The 15887-nt window shown below is 36.6% G+C and overlaps 1 protein-coding gene and 1 pseudogene across 6 annotated transcripts in view; one reads left to right on the top strand and one right to left on the bottom strand.

Annotated features, from left to right (window-relative positions):
- The window catches only part of EPB41L5 (erythrocyte membrane protein band 4.1 like 5), a 145030-nt gene that overhangs the window by 52255 nt on the left and 76888 nt on the right, over nucleotides 1-15887 (bottom strand). For 5 of the 6 annotated variants that reach the window (XM_047722604.1, XM_047722606.1, XM_047722607.1 and 2 more), the window contains exons 15-16: nucleotides 15027-15069; nucleotides 14513-14628 (exon numbers count right to left, since the gene is read on the bottom strand). In XM_047722604.1, the coding sequence (XP_047578560.1) occupies nucleotides 14513-14628; nucleotides 15027-15069 (159 nt within the window). Of the gene's footprint in view, nucleotides 1-10252; nucleotides 11301-14512; nucleotides 14629-15026; nucleotides 15070-15887 lie in introns of those variants that run through there. The other variant, XM_047722609.1, reaches the window with a different exon arrangement.
- LOC125096000 (60S ribosomal protein L31-like) lies at nucleotides 5226-5684 on the top strand (annotated as a pseudogene).

Raw genomic sequence — 15887 nt, 5'->3', positions numbered from 1 at the left:
CATTCTTTACCAATTACATAGTGCGGATGAAGCATACTTTAATTATCTAGTCTTCCACCAATTGACATTCATTCTTTGCACTGCCTCTTTAGAAAGTTACTATTATGCTCCTTTTTACTCTCCACAGTCTAGGCCCCATCAAGCTATACAATGTATGGAGTTGGTACAATGGGTGTCATTCTGGGTTCTAGGACCAAGCTGACCTGGAGGCCCAGCCTTACCATATACCGGCAATGTAACTTTGGAGAAGTTATATCCTTACTGTGCCTCAATTTCTTCACTAGCCTAAATACCTTATAGAGTCCTATAAGGAATAAATGTTTTGCTGGAGTAATTTTACTGCTATACCTCCAGAACAATGAATGTGAGGCAAAGAAGTTCTCAAATATCAGCTATCATTATTACTATGCCTCCCCATGAATTCTGTACTCATTACCAAGACTCATTATTCAGGAATGATTCCCTTTGACTCAGCTGTTAAAATTTTCTTCTGCTGTAGCTCTCTTAGCCCATAATGATTAATTCATCCAATGCTCTCAAGTACCCCTCAAAATCTGATGCAAATGTCAGCAAGCCTTAACTTCAACCTTTTACTCTTCCATGACCTTGCTTGCCAAATGACTTAGCACTTATATCAGTTATTTATAAAACTATCTATCTCCACAAGCTGAATATAAATTTCTTGGAGCCGGGGATAGCATTTTGACTATCAAAATGTACCACCAAATATGCCAAGATGTGCTTGGCATTCGTCCATTCATTTGATCAACTATTATTTGAGTGCCAAGCCAGGCAATGCTGTGGGGACAGAAGAATAAAAATAAATGTTCTCCTTTGATGAAGCTTACATTCTATTAACAAATACAGAGATGACAAGTAAACATATAATGTAAGATGAAGTGATGTGAGAAAAAAAATGAAGCAGGGTAAGGGGGAAAGGGAATGACAAGGTAGAGTGGTGTGTGATTATTTTACAGAGAGGTGAGAAAGGTTTCTCTGATAAGAAACTTAAGGTATGAGAATGAACCAGAAGAGATTCAAGAGAAGAATATTCATGTGGAAGTAAAAATACAAAGATCCAGAGAGGAAAAACACCTGGTATATCTGAACAAGTCTTTGGAGACAGCAAACAAGGTCAAGGCTGAAAGATGACAAAGTATAGGAAAAAACGCATTTTTGTCAATATGAGGATTTGGGGTTTTCGTCTGTATGAGATGAGAACCTCTGGGACACCTAAGCAGAGGAATGACATGATCTAAGTTAGAATCACCATCACTGTTAAGGGCAATATGAAACAGTAGAGGACCAAAGGCAATGGTTGGAAGACCAGAAAAAAGAAATAAAGGTGATAATATGATAATGATAATGATAATGATAATAAACTGACACAGGGTAAGACTTCAAGTTATATTACAAAGTGATGGTAATCAAAATAGCATGGTAATGACACAAAAATGGACACATAGTTAATTGCTCAAAATAAAAAACAGAAATAAACCCACAACTATATGATCGATTAATCTTCAACAAAGCAGGTAAAGAACATGCAATGGGAAAAGGACAGTCCTTTCAACAAATGGTGTTGGGAAAATTGGACAGCAACATGCAAAAGAATTTGGACTACTTTCTTATACCATATACAAAAATTCAAAATGAATTAAAGACCTAAATGTGAGACCTGAAATCATAAAAACCCTAGAAAAGAACAAGGTCAGCACCTCTTTGACACTGGCTATAGCAGCTTTTTTCTAGATATGTCTCCTGAGGTAAGGGATACAAAAGCAAAAACGAACTATTGGCACTACAAAATAAAAAACTTCTGCACAGCAAGGAAACAAGCAACCAAGAGACAACCTATGGAATGGAGAAGATATTTGCAAATGACGTATCTGATAAAGAGTTAATATCCAAAAAATATAAAGAACGTACACTAACTCAACACCCAAAAAACCGAATAATCCAATTAAAAAATGGGCAAAAGACATGAACAGACATTTCTCCAAAGAAGACATCCAGATGGCCAACAGACACATGAGAAGATGCTCATCATCACTTACCATCAGGAAAATTCAAATCAATACTATAATGACATATCATCTCACACCTGTCAAAACAGCTAAAATCAAAACAGGTGTTGGCGATGATGTGGAGAAAAACGAACCCTCATGAACTGTTGGCAGGAATACAAACTGGTGTGGCCACTGTGGAAAACAGTATGGAAGTTCCTCAGAAAATTAAAAATAGAACTATACTACAATCCAGCAATCACACTACTGAGTATTTACCCAAAGAATACAAAACAGTAATTCAAAGAGATACATGCACATTTATGTTTATAGCAGCAGTATTTACAATAGCTAGGATATGGAAGCAGCCTAATGTCCAACAACTGAATGGATAAAAGATGTGACATATATTTATATGTATACACACACACACAACAGAATATTATTCAACCATAAAAAGAATGAAATCTTCCATTTCCAACCACACAGATGGCGCTACAGAGAATAATGCTAAGCAAAATAAGTTAAAGAAAGACAAATAACACATCACTGCATTCACGTCGAATTCAAGAAACAAACACAGGGGAAAAAAGAGAGGCAAACCAAGAAACACTCTAAATCATAGAGAACAGAGGGGCGGTGGGTAAAACAGGTGATAGGGGTTAAATAGTACACTTATCATGATGAGCAGTGGGTGGTGTACAGAAGCATGAATCGTGATGTTATACACCTGAAACTAATATAACACTACCCAGCTAACTGGAATAAGATAAAAAATATAAAAAAAGGAAGAAATGGTGAGAGCAGTAGAGATCTCTTCTAGTTGCTTATTTTCTCAGTAAAACAGTAAGCAAGATCACTAATGGAAAGTGAGGAGTGAGAAGTGAGGAAGTGGGGGCGCCTGGGTGGCTCAGTTGTTAAGCATTCTGCCTTTGGCTTGGGTCATGATCTTGAGGTCCTGGGATCAAGCCCCATATCGGGCTCCCTGCTCAGTGGGAAGCCTGTTTCTCCCTCTCCCACTCCCCCTGCTTGTTTCCCTCTCTCGCTGTGTCTCTGTCAAATAAATAGAATCTTTAAAAAAAAAAAAGAGTGAGGAGGTGGTGGAAGTTTGAAAGAAGAGAAATTACCGCCAGCATCACGTGAGAATGTATAGAGTAAGGAAATGTGATAGGATTTCAGGCAGCACTGAAGATCTACGTTCAGGGGCCAAAATTTAAAGTGAGACCATTCAACAATGTTGCATTTTACATTGTCCATCTACATGTACAGTAGACAGAGTTGGATTTAATTAGATGTGTACAACAGGAGAAGGGTCAAGAAATGTGAGGGTGGGGCGCCTGGGTGGCTCAGTGGGTTAAGACTCTGCCTTCAGCTCAGGTCATGATCTCAGGGTCCTTGGATCAAGCCCCGCATCGGGCTCTCTGCTCAGTGGTGAGCCTGCTTCCCCCTCTCTCTGCCTGCCTCTCTGCCTACTTGTGATCTCTCTCTCTGTCAAATGAATAAAAATAAAATCTTAAAAAAAAAAAAAAAGAAATGTGAGGGTATGTAAAAAGGAATAATTATAAATGACTGTGTATACAAAGTGAGAAATAAGAAGGTGATCTAGCAGGTATTCAACAAGAAATGAGATGAATTTAAAAAGGAGATATTAATACAAGCCTCCCCAGTCTTTAACTTAAAAATCTGCAATGATTGCCACAGGCCTCCTTACCAAACTCCTCAGTATTAATCTTCAATGCCTTTCCACACTACACAAATACTTTTTTTTTTTAATTTGACAGAGAGATAGAGAGAGAGCACAAGTAGGCAGAGTGACAGGCAGAGAGAGAGGTGGGCTCTCCGCTGAGCAGGGAGTCCAACATGGAGCTCAATCCCACAACCCTGGGATCATGACCTGAGCCAAAGGCAGATGCTTAACCAACTAAGCCACCCAGGCACCCCCAACACAAATACTTCTAACAGCTATTGCTCTAACATATCTGTTAAGCTCCACTTAAGTGATAACCAGGATTTTCTAAAGCACCTTAATCTGCTCAGTCTAAAGACTTCTAAAGGTTTGGAGTTGGCATTCCCAGAAAGAATTAATGCAAGTTTTTAAATATAGTTCTTATCTCCAAACTCCTAGAGAGTTTATAATTAAATAACCCCTGAAGCTAATAGCTGGGCTACAAACATAGCTTTGTTATAGAGAACTGTTCCATGTAATGGTACACATTCTAGTGGCATTTTATATCCTAGGATGTTTTTCATAATTTCTCTGCATACTGCTGTAACCAGTTTCACAAGAAAAAGCAGGCCATCAATTGTCTTCCTATTATCATCTCTTACCTTTCATTCCTTTTTTTTTGTTTTTACTCTACCCACCCCTTATATTAATATTAACAATAATCAGTCATTAGTCAATAGACCAGACCCTTATTAAGGAATCTCCAATTTCTCATAAATACTAACCAAACACTGGGTATAGCTCATTTCTTCATTAAAATTACTTAAAAACAAAACAAATGAGAATTCCTTCAAGAATAAAAAATAAGAACTACAGATGTTAAACCTGTTTTCAAGAGGAGGAGGTATAGATTTATTACACCACTAAGGGAGTCTTCAATCACACTCCTGGAGAATGTTGTTCTCCAAGTCAGATATCTCTTCTCTGTGCCAATATAAACAAAATGTTGGCTAACTGTCAGGAACAAAATGTAAAAGTTCACTCGAGCACCATCACCTAGAATTAAGGCCACAGCTTGTTGTTAGGGACACAAAAGCTTAGGTAATTATCTAATAAAAAACTGTGAGAACAATTCCTTTAGTAAAAACAGGAACACTTGTTCTTCTGCTTCAGCATAAAAATAAAAATACATCTTTAAAAAAAAAACAAAATTTTTTTCCTTTCACCAATTTCTTTTGAAGTTTTCTCTTCTCTTCACTAATTCTCCAAGAAAGCTAATATATTCTCCACCAGCCCCACATGCTTAAAGCAGCTAAAATGTACACAGCAGCAAGAACTGAAGAAATGAAGTTATATAACACATATTCCAGTGAAAGTGACATGCTTCATTGGCCTAGTACTTCTCATGAAAGTTAATGTCAAATGGGTGAAACAAAATTCTCACAATGATTTCACATGACTAAAGTAAAAAGCTAATTTATATGGACAGAAGATGAGAAATTTCTATGTTCTTCAAAAAAAGGAGCTGAGCTTTCCAACCAGGGCCTGGCAAAATGGCTCCCGCAAAGAAGGGGGACAAAAAGAAGAAAGGCCATTCTGCCATCAATAGGGCAGTAACCAGAGCATACACCAACATTCACAAGTGGATCCATGGGGTGGGTTTCAAAAAGTGTGGCCCTCCGGCACTCGAACAGATCTGTAAATCTGCCATAAAGGAGATGGGAACTCCAGATGTGTACACTGACACCAGGCTCAACAAAGCTGTCTGAGCCAAGGGAATAAGGAATGTTCCATACCTTATCTGTGTGCAGTTGTCCCAAAAACACAAGGATGAAGATTCCCCAAACAAGCTCTACATGTTGGTCACTTCTGTACCTGTCTCCATTTTCAAAAATCTACAGTAGGGCACCTGGGTCGCTCAGTGGGTTAAGCCTCTGCCTTCAGCTCGGGTGATGATTTCAGGGTCCTGGGATCGAGCCCACATCAAGCTCTCTGCTCAGCAGGGAGCCTGCTTTCCCCTCTCTCTCTGTCTGCCTCTCTGCCTACTTGTGATTTCTGTCAAATGAATAAATAAAATCTTTAAAAAAAAATCTACAGTTAATGAGGATGAGAACTAATACCTGATTGTCACAAATAAAGGTATAAAACTGGAAAAAAAAAAAAGGATGGGGAGCTGAGAATACTATACAATTCATAATAAACAGAAAGAATCTGACCAATCATATATGGAGACAAAAGCACACACAGAGAGAGGCACACACAGGAGACACAGAGAGAGAGAAATACACAGAGGTTTCCCCACCCCAGAAGTATCTTCAAATTCTATCCCTTATGTATAAGCATCTCACATGGAAACATTGACAATTCTGGAATTCTGATGATGTGGTATAATTTATGTTAAAATACAGGAAGTAAGTACGTGATGGTAAAGAGATTAAGTGTTATTGGATTTTATTTTTGCAAATCCATATGATAAGCCCTATATACCAAGGATATAAAATTAATGCAACTCAATATTACTATTCTAGACCCAATCTTCAAAGCCTAACACACACAAAATAACAGCCTTTCAAGCAATGAACTATGGTTTAGAAATGAAGCATATGCCCCAACCAAAACAGTTAAAGTACCAAGGTTCAAATAATGACAATGACGACTCTTTCCACCATCAGTACATCCTGCACTAGCATGGACAACCATCGCCCCAATTCTTCAGTCTACGTCTGTGAATACATAATAAAGGGATCAAAGCTGAGGATTAGCCTTCTCATTCCTGTGAGGCCAGTCATCACAATATTTTTCTTCCTCCTGAAACCCAAGACACCATAATCCTCCACTCCTTTCCACCACCCCCTTCATCTATTTTCCTGTTTTGGTAAGATGGAAAGTTGAAATGCATGACATCAGGATACATAAAAGTGATAAAGCAAGACTATTAATCAAAATAATTATTAGCATATCAACCAAGTAAATATGCAAAAATCTAGCAAATAAAAGATACTACCATAATTAAGGTCAAGTTCATTGCTTTATCTCATGTCTGCCTGCCCTTCATTCAGAATACACTTCAGTTTTATATTCTGACATGTTTACATGGCATCTTTTACATCCTGGACAAAGATTCACCCAAGGGTTATAAATAATATTTTCTGGGTCAGCATTTTAAATAAATTTTAAAATTCCCCCTAAAAAATTATTTAAATTATAATGACGATATTACAATATTAGAATGTCTGTGTAAGGGATGCCTGGGTGACTCAATCCTTGGTTAAGCGTCTGCCTTAGGCTCAGGTCATGATCCCAGGGTCCTAGGATCCAGCTGGTATTGCATAGCATCAGGCTCCCTGCTCAGAGGGATTCTGCTTCTCCCTCTCCTTCATCCTGTCTCCCCCACTCGTGCTCTCTCTGAAATAAATAAAATCTTAAAAAAAAAAAAAATGAGGGTTGCCTGGGTGGCTCAGTGGGTTAAGCCGCTGCCTTCGGCTCAGGTCATGATCTCAGGGTCCTGGGATCGAGCCCCACATCCGGCTCTCTGCTCAGCAGGGAGCCTGCTTCCTCCTCTCTCTCTACCTGCCTCTCTGCCTACCTGTGATCTCTGTCTGTCAAATAAATAAATAAAATCTTAAAAAAAAAAAAAAATGACTGGGCGCCTGCGTGGCTCAGTGGGTTAAAGCCTCTGCCTTCAGCTCAGCTCATGATCCCAGGATCCTGGGATCAAGACCCATGTCAGTGGGCTCTGCTCAGCAGGAGGCCTGCTTCCTCCTCTCTCTCTGCCTGCCTCTCTGCCTACTTGTGATCTCTGTCAAATAAATAAATAATTTTAAAAAATATGACTGTGTACTATTTTTTAAAATATAGACATATGGGACGCCTGGGTGGCTCAGTTGGTTAAGCAGCTGCCTTCGGCTCAGGTCATGATCCCAGTGTCCTGGGATCGAGTCCCACATCGGGCTCCTTGCTCAGCAGGGAGCCTGCTTCTCCCTCTGCCTCTGCCTGCCACTCTGTCTGCCTGTGCTTGCTCTCTCTCCCTCTCTCTCTCTCTGACAAACAAATAAATAAAATCTTTAAAAAAAATAAATAAAGTAAAATATAGACATATACCCAACACAACAAGTAGAGTTTCTGTTTTCCTCTGTAAATCCATTTAAAAGTATATACATGATTACCCTATCAAGGTCAAAAGGGTTAGACTATACTCAGGGACAGGTAAAAGCCTTTGAAGTGGTCTTACCATCAAAAGAAATAATTATCATAAGAGCTTGTTTATTTTTATGTGTGAAAGTGTAGTTTTGCTGTGTTTCTGTAAGTTTCTCTGTTCATAAAGTATAGATGAAACATAACTAACCTAATTCAAGATGTTAAAATTAATTATGTTAAATAAAATTAAACAAAGCACTGAAGTTGAATCACATGCTGGGGCTCCTTCTGATCAAAAAGATAGTGACCAAGTAAGGTACTTCTGGAGGACATTAGTTCCCTAATCTAGAATGTATGACCGCTTACATTTAGGCATAATAAAATGCAGAATATAAATAAGCTGATGACAATTTATTTAATTTAGGATGAACTACATGTAAATTCTTTATAATTCTGGAAACATGTATATCTTTAAAGTATCAGTACCAAGAATATTCACAATATTTGATATGAAATCCTAGATCATATAGAAACTTGTAAAAGTAAACAGATTTGATTCTACTACCATTCAATGTTAGCCCTTTACTTTCTCCACCCCCTGAACTGCCTTCTCTCCCTACCAACCCACCAATCCAGTTTCTATCATCAGAACTTTACAAATGAACTACAACATAACAAGGTTTTCAAAGAAAGAATAATCACGATGTGATTCTTCCATCATGTAAATGTAACAGTACTGATTAACTCAACTTCTAGAACAGAAATGACCACTTTCAATGTAAACTGAAGATGTACTCTTCTATTACAATCCTTCCCTATTTCCTGAAGTTAAGATTCTGCTAAGATATATATATATATATATATATATATATATGGCATTGTTCAGCAGTCTAACCTTCAGATTTCAAGATTAATTTTAAAGTACAAAAAGTCAAACCTCAGGACTTTCTAAAAGACCTAAAAAGCTTTATTACTATACTTCTTTGGTTTCTGTTATAGAAACATTTTTTTTTTCTTTTTTAAGATTTTATTTATTTATTTGACAGAGACAGAGACACCGAGAAAGGGAATTCAAGTAGGGGAGAAGGAGGGGGAGAAGCAGGCTTCCAGTGGAGCAGGGAGCCTGATTTGGGGCTTGGTCCCAGGACCCTGGGATTATGACCTGAGTCAAAGGCAGATGCTTAACAACTGAGCCACCCCTGCACCCAAAATAGTTCTTAATCATATTCACACCCATGAAATCTTTTCCTGAATGACACAAACCAGAGTTTCTGTGCTAAAATGTTATGATTCAAATTCCCTGCTTTAAAGAAAAAAATCACTACCAATAATACCTGACAATTATAATCTGAGCTATGTAAAGTCTAAAATAACTATGAAAGATATACATTAGTGGCCATTTTTAAGTATGCTTTATGATGATAAGATTTAGGGAGGGAGGTGGGTTATTTAAGATATGAACCTGTTCATACTTACAGGATGTGCTAAAGAATACTTTGAGCTTATCTCCTTAAAATGATTGTGATAGGGGCACCTGGGTAGCTCAGTGGGCTAAAACCTCTGCCTTCGGCTCAGGTAATGATCCTGGGGTCCTGGGACTGAGCCCCGCATCAGGCTCTCTGCTTAGCAGAGAGCCTGCTTTCCCCTCTCTCTTTGCCTACTTGTGATCTCTGTCAAATAAATAAATTTTTAAAACTCTTAAAAAAAAAAATGATTGTGATGGGTAGCTCAGTTGGTTAAGCATCTGCCTTAGGCTCAGGTCATGATCCCAGGATCCTGAGATTGAGCCCCCATGTGGCTCTGCTCAGCAGGGAGCCAGCTTCTCCCTCTCCCCCTGCCGGCCACTCCCCCTGATTGCGCTTGCCCATGGGCATGCACAAGCACACTCTTTGTCAAATAAATAAAATCTTTAAAAAAAAAAAAAAAAGTTTGTGATAAAATCACAGATTGAAACCTGCCTAAAAATTTCATTCCTAGATCTTAATTTTGCTTACTTATATTTTCTATTGACAACCTGTATTCTATTTGCAACCAACAGTCCGGTAATAAAGCCCTCTGAAACCTGTATCTAGCAGAGAGGGATTACACCAATCTCAGAAGTAAATAGGATGATATATGGGTTAGGTTGTTTATAATACAGCTTCATTATCTTGAAGTATTATGAATTCTCAAACTATAAAATATCTTCAAATTACTATATACAGTTTTAACATTTGGAAATTGTTAAAATTTCTAAAAACTGTAAAAAGGCAAAAAAAATGTTTCCCTTGTATCAGTTCCCATTACATTACAAATACACTTTTTCCAGATAATCTGCCTTTATGAATTAAATCAAAGAGCTTGGATGATTACATTCGAAGTTCATAAAGGACCAAAAGAGTAATATATCTAACCCATTTGAAAGTGATATGGTTTGGGCTTTATAATTTTTTTTTTTTTTAAAGGGCTTTATAATTTTTATTTTAAAGGTTGTACGAGGCTAAATTATGAGGCTGCTGCAAATCCGGGAAATCTATCAGAGGCATAAGATGGAAAATAAAAGAGAAAATGAAAAGATAAAAGTAAATACATTTTCCATTTTGTACAACCATTCAGTAGTAATGTAACTAAATTTAGTTAACCACTAGTTAACTACTTAATCATGCAAAAGTAACCATTCAGGTTTATCTCTCTACATGAATCACATTATTAATGTGATTTCTAGACCTTTCAGTAAATTACTTATTTGTTAAAAAGTAAAAGTACTTTTAATTAAAAATTACATTAATTATGATTGTAGAATCTTAGGCACTTAACTGAAATTAAGGCAAGGATCACTACAGAAGTATTAAAAATGGTATAGAAAAGCAGCTATATCAAAGTTTACCAAAGACTGAGATATTGTGCCTGGACATGCCTCCTCCTTAGTTGTGATTAGTGTGTCTGATTCTTTTCACCTCAATCTATCTGGATGGTGTGGGGATGAGAGGTAACAGGAAGCTTTTTACACAAACACAAACCTCTCTCCTGAGACATCTTCTGAGTGATGTATTAACACATTAAAATCATGAGAAACCTTTCCAAAATTACAATGATATATATACATACCCTTTCAATACAAAGCATTTCTCATTATCATTGATGGCATATAGCTTTCTTCACATTCTTTTCCCTTTCACAGAAGAACTCCATTACAAACACTACACAACTACTGACGCAATATAAAGTAATTTTTCCCAAATTCTCCTAATGTGATCAATCTTCTATGTATAGAAAATGTATACCATCAACTTGCATGACAAAGAGTCCCAGTGTCTAATGGGCTTAACACTCATATCTCAGTCATGGCTGCATGGCCAGGAAAATGAACATCATGATGGACTCCTGCATTCTTCACATTGTACTCATGGACAAAGTCAGTGTAGTTTCTATGTGCAGGCTGGGGTGGGGACAAGGCCCTTGTGTTCCACTGGTTTCCACCACGTTGACAGCAGTCACTGGCAGCAGAGAGCCTGGATGGTTGGGGAGTGGGAGGGGAGCACAGTTAGTCAACAGGAATAGGAGAAAATGGATGTGTAAGAGGTAACAAAGGAGAAGGGCAGTGTGACCTGCATGCAACACTGCTGTAAGTAGTTACTGACATTTACTCCATGCAATGACATTCAAGCATAAAGGAGGGGGGTAGAATCCAGAAAGTTATATGTAGTGGAAAAGCTCAATATGCAAATATGAATAAGTAACCAGAGTCAGTTTAGTGAATTAAATAAAGAGGAAATTTCACAGAGAACAAAACACTCTATCTGTCCCTGATGCTGGTATCAAATTCAAAGTTAAAAATGAAAAAAAAAAAAAAAAGTTAAAAATGTTGTTTGAAGTTCTAATGAAAAGGAAAATATATTTATAATCTACTTAATTCAAATATTTAAAAGGACACTTCTACATTATGAACAAAAGCTTATATAGAAAAGAGTAATTGTGAGAATTATTCCCCAAATTAAGTGATTTCACAAAACTGAAATCCAGGAAACAAAATTCAGAAAGAACATTAAAAAAAAAAACAAAAAAAAAACAGGTAATTTTACGTCAATGTTTCCAATTAACAATGGAGAATCATTGTTCCTTCTATAATCAAAGTTCACAGGACCTCAAAATGATATCTAACAGGCACAGATAATGTGATAAGATTGTAAGCCCCTCCAAGAAACAGTTTAGTAAGTATATTAAGATACCCTTTTATCACACAGTGCTATAGAATAGGCCTACAAAACTATGAGATGGAAACATGCATAGAAGCAGTTCCTGGTTAGAAACAGAGTCCTCCAGTAGAAAGACACATCTGTCACAGAACATCAAGGTTTTGTAACACAGCAAAAAGGGCAGTAGATATTTAAGATAATTATAAACAACAACAAAAAAAATCACCCCAATTATGTCTATGGATAAATTTTTAAATACAGTATTTTTCTAACAACTAAAACATGAACCCTCATGTTTTTTTCCTTCAGGAAACAGAAATTAGCTAAAAGGATTTTTCAGAACAAGCCTGAATGCTTTTTTACAATAAAATCGTATTTTCTTCAACAGATATAGAACTTGTTCACCAAATCTACCCCATAATATTCATGACCCTCAATATACAGTCTATGAAAATTTAGGAAATTAAGTTAGGTTTATGTTCTCCCTGATATATGCAAGATTTCCCAAATATTATTCAGTTTTCTTTTTGTTGTTGTTAATAAATGGTTAAATGGATTTAATATAAATTGTTTCTCAAAAGGTGATACTCTGAATATCAGATAATTCTACATTACTGATATACCAAATCATTCCCTGAAATAATGGTGTCATTTAGAAGATATCAATGAGAGAATAAAGAACTGAACATGAAGTAGGTTTAGATTAAAATGGTTAGAAATTATCTACCTGGTAATAGTCTGTTATTCTGCCCAATTGTTCAAACCTTGGGAGCATTTCCATATTTTATTAACATCACTTTCTAAAGGAGGACTGTTTTATATTCATTTAAGAGCATTAATAACAATAAAAGCATGCAGAAACAAAAAGTGAAATACAGAATGCACTTTAAATTCAGGCTGGGGAATCCATTAGCTCCAAGACAGATCAGTTCTATATTCAGTTCCATGCCACTGCTGCTGACATACACTGAGGCTCATTAAGTTTTCAGGATCACCATTTTACTCCATTTCAGTAAATGAGGTCTCAGCACAAATACATAACAGAAGGACACAGAAGCTCCAAATTTTTCATTTTCCTTAAAATTCAATACTCTCAGATTCAGTATTGTCTCTTTTAAAGGCTGTGTCAAAGGAATTACATAGTGCCTAATAAATTAAATAGATTTAAATATGTGCCCATTAAAATTAGAAAACTCAATAAAGATTTAGTATCATAATATAGTATGCAAAACCCACCCCCCAGACTCTCATTCTGTATTAATATAAAAGGGGTAAGCATGTATTAAGGGAGTTCTTTTATAGTTGAAGTCTGGTTTCCTTGCCAATAGGACTTGGTAGTAACATCAAGGCCATAAAACATAGCTGCTTACTGGAGCTGTGTTTTCAATAAGAATTGAAGAAACTCTTTTTAATGGCTTATAAAAATAAAGACTAAAATTTGATATTTAAAAGCCTCACTGTTCATACTTTAGGTGTGTGCCCACATGCACACACACACACAAAGTACTCCTCTATCATAATCCCAGGTAAAAGGAAAAGAAAAAATAAAGAAAAAAAATTCCTTCAATCTTAGAAATTAATCAAGTTATTTGGAACTGAAGTAAAAGTATGCCCAACAATGAAGAGCAAAGCACCTTGCAAGTTAGTTAAGCCAAAATAACAGTGAAAAACAATTACATAGCAAAGACTGAAAATAATCACCAACCACTGTTGACCCACCACCATGAAGGAAGAACTGGTTGCACAGAAAGCTGACCAAAACCTTGAGATCACCACAGAAACTCATTAGATTTCAGGTACTTAACAAACTAAGAGCAAGAGAAAAAGAGAAAATTCCTATGAATTATCAAAGTTCATTTCATAGACACACAACTTGAACAGATGCACTCAACCAAATAATTGCCCAGGAGCCCTCCAAGCCAAATGCATTTATTTGGGAAATGAATCCTACTGATTATACTCCAATAAGTCACAAAGTATTCATATTTGTGTACTAACTATGAATGTAAAAAAAAAAGACCCTGGAAATCTAAACAAAGTATCTTCTCTGTCATCAGATTATCTCTCCATCCCCCAAAATGGAGTATTTTAATGCTTTGGTTTATTTTAGGTTATAATCAAGTTTCCCTTTGGCTTATCTTCAGTCTTTAATGAAAAAACACATCCAAAATCACTAGCATTATGTTGTGTGAAACAGATGAACATATTTTCCTTATTGATCCGAAAAAAGGTTCTACTGACTAGCATTTAAAGTCCTTTTCAACAGAGAACAACCCACCACTTCCAATCATGCTAACCAAAATAAGGAGAGATGCTGATGTTCTCCAATTAAATAATTGCATTCCCTTCTTCATACATATCCCTTATTTTCCCAATCCCAATATGACTGCTCAGTAATGTTTCTGTTCAGCTTACAAATATGAATAATTTGCTTTCAATCATATTTAAAATATTCTAAGATTATGGCTGGGAATTTAGAATACCACTAAGCAAGCAACATTTTATTCCGGTTTAAAGAGTTAACAAACCATTTCCTGTCATGCTGGTCTATTCCAGGATTCCTTGGAAGATTCTCTCTCTCTGCCAGCACAGGACCAGAGGGAACAGAAGGAATCACAGGCAGAGTAGATTTCACATCCCAAGCCTGTGGGTTATAAAATTATAAAAATCATCTATTTTGCCTGACAAAAGATTTCATCACCAATAAACAGAACATTAAAATGGAATACTACCTAGGAACATAGTGCAAACAAATGCTTGAATGTTATGCACTACCTCATAGATAAATAATAATCTAACTAAATATTAGTATCTTATTCATTATATAGGATTTACAAGAATGGAAAATGGTCTATGGAGCACCTGTACTATTTACAACATCTCATAATAGCAGAGGGTTTCATTATCCACTTTACAGATTAAAAAAAAAGAAAATGCACAAAACTTTCCCAAAGTTATACCACTTAAAAATTCAATTAATAATACCACTATCTGTGATAACTGACTAATGTTCTAGTGTTTAGAAGCTTAACATGATCTCACCTGTTGGGAGCCATTACTCTGGGTTGAAACATTATTGTGAACACTGTAATAGATAAAAATATATATTAAAAAACTACATATAAAATTCAAGGGCTTCACATTGTAAAATTATACATACAGTAATGAAAGTAGCTTTATTTTTAAAGTAATTGTTTTGCTGCAAATAAAGAAAATTACTGTTGGGGGGCGCCTGCGTGGCTCAGTGGGTTAAAGCCTCTGCCTTCAGCTCGGGTCATGATCTCAGGGTCCTGGGATCGAGCCCCGCATAGAGCTCCCTTCTCAGTGGGGAGCCTGCTTCCTCCTCTCTCTCTGCCTGTCTCTCTATTTGTGATCTCTGTCTGTCAAATAAATAAATAAAATCTTAAAAAAAAAAAAATTACTGTTGGAACCTAAAACTAAGTATGCCAGAAAACATTTGCTTTTATAGACAAATACTTGTTTTTCTATAATCTGCTCATTTGAGATTTCCATATACCTATATTTTAATTGTGCTTAAAATATGGAGTTCACTACTAATCTTGTTTATTCATTGGACAGTATCTGTCAAGGATGGCAAAATGGAGAGAAGCACAAATGATACCTTAAATTCAAGGCATTAAGCACAAATATCCACATAAACTTATCTGTGTCACTTTTTTTTTTTTTTTTTTTTTTAATTTGTCAGAGAGAGAGGGAGAGAGAGCGAGCACAGGCGGACAGAATGGCAGGCAGAGGCAGAGGGAGAAGCAGGCTCCCCGCCAAGCAAGGAGCCCAATGTGGGACTCGATCCCAGTACGCTGGGATCATGACCCGAGCCGAAGGCAGCTGCTTAACCAACTGAGCCACCCAGGCGTCCCTGTGTCACTTCTTTTGTATATTACT

The sequence above is a fragment of the Lutra lutra genome, chromosome 3 (assembly GCF_902655055.1).
Source record: "Lutra lutra chromosome 3, mLutLut1.2, whole genome shotgun sequence".
Classification (NCBI taxonomy): Eukaryota; Metazoa; Chordata; class Mammalia; order Carnivora; family Mustelidae; genus Lutra; species Lutra lutra.
The sequence above is the reverse complement of the archived record's forward strand: the minus strand, read 5'-3'. Positions and strand labels throughout refer to the sequence as shown.